The 7,843-nt window shown below is 38.6% G+C and overlaps 1 protein-coding gene across 1 annotated transcript in view; it reads right to left on the reverse strand.

Moving 5' to 3' along the window:
* LOC109224331 (uncharacterized mitochondrial protein AtMg00810-like) overlaps window positions 7,609-7,843 on the reverse strand; it is a gene marked incomplete at its 5' end in the record, with an annotated part of 5,715 nt that continues 5,480 nt past the window's right edge. The window contains one exon of the mRNA XM_019388917.1: window positions 7,609-7,824. Coding sequence (XP_019244462.1) covers window positions 7,609-7,824 — 216 coding nt within the window. The remainder of the gene's footprint in view (window positions 7,825-7,843) is intronic.

Here is a 7,843-nt window from a genome sequence, read left to right on the forward strand (position 1 = left end):
ACCCCATTTTTCATATTCTCTCAAACACAAACACACTTAGGCGATTTTTCAAGAATTCCTTCTTCTCCAAATCAATTGTAAGTCGCTTTTAACTAATTTTTTTCAATTCTTAGCATCTTTTAACATGATTTCAACTTTAAATCAAGGATTTTCATGGGGGAAATTGGGTGTTTTGGGTAGAACCTAGGTTTTTCAAAAATTGGGGATTTGGACCTCGATTTGAGGTCCGATTTCAAAACAAATTATATATTTGGGTTCGTGAGGGAATGGGTAATCGGGTTTTGGTGTGAACCTCGGGTTTTGACCATGTGGGCCCGGGGGCGATTTTTGACTTTTTCGGTAAAACTTTGGAAAATTCATTTTCATGCATTCAAATTGATTCATTTAGCGTTTATTGATGTAATTAAGTAACTAGTGACTAGATACGAGCAAATTGGTGGTGTAATCAAGGGGTAAAGCTATAATTGAATCATGAATTATGTTCGAGGCATCGAGGTAAGTGTTTGGTCTAACCTTAGCTTGAGGGATTACGAGTTGAGTCTTATTTGGTATGTGGTAATTGTTGAGTACGACGTATAGGCATGGTGACGAGTATCTATACGTTGGTGTCTAGCATGCCCGTGAGCCTTTATATTGTGATTATCATGACTTCGTTGTATCTTTCATGCCTTGGTGATGGTTTCTAATTGTTGTATAAAGTTTGTGGAAAGAATTGTGACGTATGAACATTGAGGAGCGTTGGCTCAAGTTGTATAACGAATTGTGAAAGTATAAGTGACAATTGAACTTTTAGAGCATTGGCTCGAGTTGTGAAATGAGCTGTGAAGGTAAAAGTGATAATTGAACCTCTAGAGCATTGGCTCGAGTTGTGAAGTGAATTATGAAGTAAAAGTGAGAAAGAGAAGAGATCATTATGTTGTCACCCTTGCCGGGCTATTGTTGGTTTATTTGTTATCTCCCTTGCCGGGGTATGGATATTATTGATGTTGTTCCCTTGCCGGGATTTAATTGTTGACTTGTTGCTCCCTTGCCGGGATTCTTATTGCAAATTTCCTTTATTTATTTGCCCTATTGTTTGTGATTGGTGTTTGGGTGAGGAAGAGCGTAAAGCACGAAGGGTGATGTCGTGCATTGTTTGTTTTGTGAGGAAAGAGTGTAAAGCACGAAGGGTGATGCCGTGCCGCACGAAGTGCCATTCCGTGCCTATTATATTGATTTCATGGTGAGGAAAGAGTGTAAAGCACGAAGGGTGATGCCGTGCCGCACGATGTACCATTCCGTGCCTATTATATTGATTCTTATGATGAGGACGAGAGTAAAAGCACGAAGGGTGATGCTGTGCACTTGTCCTTGATTTCCCTGACCCTTGCTGATAATTGAGTTACGTTGTCCTTTACGTTTATTTACTGATTTTCTGTTGTTACTTGACTTTATTTCGAGGTTATAGATTCCCTTACCCTATTTTCCTTGTGATTGTTGTTTGGGTGAGGAAGAGCGTAAAGCACGAAGGGTGATGCCGTGTATTGTTTTGGTGAGAGAGTGTTAAAGCACGAAGGGTGATGCTGTGTATTGTTTTGGTGAGAGAGAGAGTAAAATCACGAAGGGTCATGCCGTGCACTTGTCCTTGATTTCCTAATTTTTTATTGATAACTGTGTTACGGTTTCTCTACACTAAATTGTTGGCTTCCTATTGATACTTGTTGTACCCCGCAGCATGATTTCCCCTTCCTATTTTCAATTAAACTGTGGTGATCCTCATATTTATTTGTTGCTCTTCTGTTACTATTCGGTGTTTCCCCGCAGCATGTTTTTCCCCTCCCATACTTGACTGTATATGACTGTTTCTTTCTATACTTCTTTTCTGTTGTATATAGTTAAATTGCACAGGTTTATTTGGTAGTCTGGTCCTAGCCTCGTCACTACTTCGCCGAGGTTAGGCTAGGCACTTACCAGCACATGGGGTCGGTTGTGATGATACTACACTCTGCACTCTTTTGTGCAGACCCCAGTGTTGTAGACTTCGGACCGTAGTGGGATTGCTGATTCTTGCTCATCAGGCGACCCGAGGTAGTCCTGCAGGCGTCCGCAGGCCTTGGCGTCTCCTTCTATCTACTATTATTGTTTCTTTCATGCATTTCCAGAGACAGTGTTGTATTTATTTCGTTCAGACCTTTTATTGTAGTATTCTTAGACCGTCTATGAAACTGTAACACCAGTTCTGGGTAGTCGAGACTCAAATAGTTGTACTAGGTATTTATGTTCAGATAGTTTGTTGTTTTCTTCCGCTTATGTTAAATTTTGTTGTTTAAATATTATTATTATTATTATTAAAATTGCTAATGAATATAAAATTGTTGCAACTAAAAACACTCACGCAAAGTGCACGTAGTCGTCAAGTAATAGAGTAGTGAGTAGAGTATCGTTCCCACGAAGACTTATGATTAACTGTTGACTGATTCAACTCAATTACTTTATTTATCCAAGAGGTTTTTCACAAAATCGAGATGTAATTGTTTTACTACCTAACTATCAAGAAATAATCTAACCAGAGCAATTAACCAAACGAGTAGCAATTTCACGTAACAAACAGTAGGAGAGGATATTCCAGGGTCACAGGCTAGTTAACAATCGTGTTGTGTTCTTGGCTTAAAATGACTAATTGATTTATCTGGATTGTTGATTGACAGGGTTTATATTACTCATAAGAATTTGTCGAGTTCTTACTCGCCTATTCAAGCTAACTCAATGCCTATATGTCTATGGAATTAAGATTAACAAGAACGCATTTACAATTCCTGTATTCCAACCAAGCAAGGCGATTGGGTATATGTCTATCCCAATTGCGAATCCGTTCCCCGAGGCCCGTGTTCAAGAACTTGCTTTATTTAATTCTATATGCAATCTAAAGTTCCCACTTTCGAGTTCAACTCTAGATTCGTAGATAGTATTTCACTGTTAGCTACTCAGCAAAATAATTAAAATCAGAATTAAATAAACAATCCAATATGACAAACCAACTTCGTCGAATCAAAAGTCAAACAACAACTTACATGTTGAACCCATGATCCCAGAATAATGGGTTTTAGCTACTCATACTAATGTTTAACACAATAGGGTTCAATTTCATCAAAAAGAGCAAAAACAAAGAGAAGAAAACAAGAACTTGATGATCAAATCTCCTCCTTGCCTCTTGCCTCTTGATACCTTGCACTAGCCTATGAAAAACTTGATAAATTAACCTTGGGCGAGCTTGAGTTTATATAGGTTAAGTGGGTTTCTCTCCAGATTTCCAATTTTGCTCCTGAACAATTCTTTTCCGGACTGGGAAACGCGCGAGCTCGCGCACTACTTCGCGCATAACTTCGCGCGTTTTCTCTAACATTCTGCCTCAGCCCCCTAACACGCGCGAGCTCGCGCATGAGTTCGCGCGTCTGCTCGCGCACCTGGGCCATCATTTCTTCCATTTCTCTGTCTCGTCCTTGCGCGCACTCAGCTCCGAGGGGTCGTTCTTGCTCATAAATCATTCCAATAGCCTCTTGAAAGCATCACATAAGCTCAATTCCATTTGACTCGGGGCGTCAGGGACCCTCCAACAGAAACCTTGTCTTTTTTGTCGTCGATAAGTTCTCCCTCAGTGCCCTACTATTCATAAGAAATACTGATTGTTGAGAGACTGATTTATGAAAGCCCGGTGAGGCCTCAACCGACAGCGTCTCATACTGCAATGTATACAATTCACAATTAGAGCCTATTTTTCATCAATTAACCATATTATGACATTAGAATATAATCAAGCGGAAGCATACACAATAGCTAAATCACCTAGATTTAGCCTATTATCAACACCCCACACTTAATTCATTGCTAGTCCTCGAGTAATCAAACTCTACTCTCTAGAGATTCCTTCACTCAACCATTTCCCCTAACGCATTACACCCAGAACAATTTATATACCTTACGCCTAGCAGTGAACCATCCTAGTCTCAAAGGTCGACACTCAAGTGCCATGCAATATTCATACTTCCTCAACATACTCTACACAGAGGTCAAGACTTTCCTTTCATTCACGAATCACATGCCCTCTCATTCACAGCATAAATATATAGATCAATCCACACAATCGAATTTTCATGCTTACATATGTCAAAGAAAAATCACTCACAATCACAAAATAAGTCACATGCATGCAATTGGTACCATAATCTTGCCCTTAATTTAAATCTCTACTAATGTAGGCTTACTCGATCTAAAATCAATTAGGACTTTTTTTCATGGTTGTAATGTGGGCTAAGGGACGGGTAGGATATATTTAGGAATACTGGTTCACCCTCCTAAGCACTTTAACACATCAGATAGTCACTTTGAGTGCAAATTCTTCAATCCACTTCACTTTCACAAACAATATCACCCCAAAAATGCTCCCTTCTTCTTTAAGCACTACATTAATTCATACCCACTAGCAGGAACAAGACAACAATGTATTCATCTCTATTTTTTTTTTAAATTTTCACTAGTGGTGTATTTTTTTTTTTTACAAAAATAAGTGCACCCTTCTTTTTTTTTCATTGGTTCCACTCAAAAGCCACCCCACACTTAGTTCCTTCTTATTTCTTTTAGCGCTCATTTTTCAATTAAAGTGCTTTAAGAGGAAAAAGGATCAAAAATATCAATTAAGAACAAAAAGGATATAGGCTTGTAATGTGGGTGCCAAAGAAAAGTCTATAGGCTCAAAAGGGTTAACTAGGGATGAATTTTATTTGTGATAAGCAATTTAAGCTCAAAAAGATGAAAGAGAGCCTAAAATCATCTTTTAAACCGAGCATTACCTAAAATTTCGCTTCAACTCACATACCGGGCAAGTTCTAGACGCAAGTACACAACATGGACTACACAAAACCTCACCACTCATGGCACATGACTCGTTTTAGATCAGCTCATCAAGATACTCCATTACGAGCATTCAATTCAGTCAAACATAAGGCACTTCATTGAGATTCAACAAACAAGACTAAGCGTTACACTCTAGGGTCTATTGTGTTCAGGTGTGTTAACGCTATGGGTTCTCTTTTGAATTTTCTAGCTCGTAGCCCATTAACCTAATCTACAAATAAAAAGTAAAAATAAAAACTACCTACACCCGGTTCAAGTTAAACCCTTGGAAAAGAACCATGGTATAAAGAAAAACCAAGGGGAAGTTGCTACACTACCTAAACAAAAATCTTTTTGGTGTTTTTCTTAGACTAACTTCCCTCAAGAAAATCGTCTAAAAGATCCGTCATCAGGAAGAGTCTACTTTTTTTTTTCGTTTTTCTAAAAAAAAATATTCAATTAAACTAACACAACTAAAATAGCATAGAAAGTCACTCAGACAATCTCCTCACCCCACACTTAAAATTGTGCAATGTCCTCAATGCACACTATAAATAATAAGAGGGTAAAAGAGATTCCCTGGTAGGCCAAAGGCCGAAGAATTAGCAGCTCACGGGATACTCCGACTTCTCCCACGTATGATCCCTTGTGCGGATACCTCACACTCAGTTTCAAACACATGCTCGCTTTTGCACACTTCCTGTGGCTTTGCTCCCTATGCTCAAAATCCTACAAAATAAAACAACACTACAAAAATAATAAAAATAATAAAATATACATAAATAAAAGAAAGCAGTAAAGCTGGGTTGCCTCCCAACAAGCGCCTAATTTAACGTCGCGGCACGACTTGAACCAATTTTTGTCTCCACCTTGAACTTATGAATTGTACCCCTAACATGGCATCCAGTCTCTGGCTATGCACCTTTGGTGGGGCTACAAAGATAACCAGGCCAAGTAATAAAATTTTCACTCTGCACCTCTCGGCCTTTAGATGAGGGATGTAATTTTTGCTCTTTGGCACAACAAATTCAAGAATATAGGCACTCTCGTCCTCACTCTTTGACCCCCTCATTGGCTCAGATGGCTCGATTACTATCTTACTATCTAAACACAATGTGGAAAAATGATTGGAATGAGGTCTAATGCGCCCTAACTCATGAATTTTACTACTATTTGCATTCCCATATTTACACACACTCAAGTCTCCCAAAGTAATGTTATCTACTCCCTCAAATGACTCTAGAGCACTCTTCTCAATGTTGGCATCATCAAGAAAAACATGGTCTAGTGGTTGGTATTCTCGTTTTAGCTCCTCAATTTGGTCTAAAAGATTTTTTTCAGCTTCACACAACTCATTATTAAATTGTTGGGCATTACACGCATCAACCTTTGCACTCAAATCTACATCTAAGTTATGTACAGCCAAGCCAAAATTATCAATTTTATGTGCAAGTTCATCTCTCTCCTTAGACCAATCATTTACCAACGTTGTTAGAAGACAACGTCGTTTCGCATATTCGCCTAATCGAGAATATTCTTCCCAATACCAACCCTTACTCCCATATTCAAATTCAGACCTCCAAGAAGTCAGGCCATGACAAGACCAAAAATACGAGCCATAAAAGTCTTTTGTCAACCAAGAGTCTTCATAAATAGCCTTACCTCCGTATATTTCATCCCAAGATGTCATGCTGAGAGAACTAGGAACACACTAAGAGAAAAATATCAAATATTTATAAAAATAAAAGTATATACAAAAAAGGATAAAATTTAAAGTCTAATCTAGAAAAATAGTTAATTTCTAAGTCCCCTGCAACGGCGCCAAAAACTTGTTGCGGCCAAACGCACTCACGCAAGTGCACGCAGTCGTCAAGTAATAAAGTGACTAAAAGTCGGATGTCGAACCCACGAGGACTTATGATCAACTATTAACTAAATTAGACTATCCTAATTATCTATAGAAGAATTAAACCAGGAAGTATTTGATTCTAAACTAATTAAAATAAATAAAAACAAATAATGAACTTTGGACGGAGAAAGAGCAGATTTTTATGATATCAATGTAATGAAAACGATCTAGGGTTATGGGCTATCTAACATTCCTATTGTATTCTTCAATTGAATTAACTAACTAATTTATCTAGTTTATTGGTTGACAGGGTTAATATTGCTCCTAAGAATCTGTCGAGTTCTTACTCGCCTATTCAAGCTAACCTAACTCCTATATGTCTATGGAATTAGAATCAACAAGAACGCATTTATAATTCCTGTAAATCAACCAAGCAAGGCAATTAGGTATATGTCTATCCTAACCGCGAATCCGTTCCCCGAGGCCCAGGTTCAAGAACTTGCTCTACTCAATCCTATATGCAATCTAGAATTCCCACTTTCGAGTTCAACTCTAGATTCATAGATAGTATTCAATTGGTGATCAAGCAATCAAATAATTAAGTGCAGGATTGAATAAATAAACCAATATGATAAACTAAGAAATCAAAATCAATATCCGAATAACAATAGTCATGAAAGAACCACAACCCTAGAACGTGAAGTTTAGCTCCACATAGACATGGTAGCAAAACAACAAATCATACAAAGAAACATAAAAAGGCTAAGTTGGTGGAAGAAAAGATGAAAACCGGCCTCCACGGCGGCTCTGTGCTTGTGTTTTCCTCTCAAAAACTTCCTCCTCCTCTTGCCTCTTGATACCTTGCACTAGCCTATAAAAAACTTGATAAATTAACCTTGGGAGAGCTTGACTTTATCAAGGTTAAGTGGGTTTCTCTCCAGATTTCCAATTTTTCCCCTGAATAATTCTTTTCCGGACTGGGAAACGCGCGAGCTTCGCGCACTTAACCTTTTTGGCGCATAACTTCGCGCGTTTTCTCTAACATTCTGCCTCAGCCCCCTAACACGCACGAGCTCGCGCATGAGTTCGCGCTTCTTCTCGCGCACCTGGGCCATCATTTCTTCT

This window comes from Nicotiana attenuata, chromosome 3, assembly GCF_001879085.1.
Source record: "Nicotiana attenuata strain UT chromosome 3, NIATTr2, whole genome shotgun sequence".
NCBI classification, from domain to species: Eukaryota; Viridiplantae; Streptophyta; class Magnoliopsida; order Solanales; family Solanaceae; genus Nicotiana; species Nicotiana attenuata.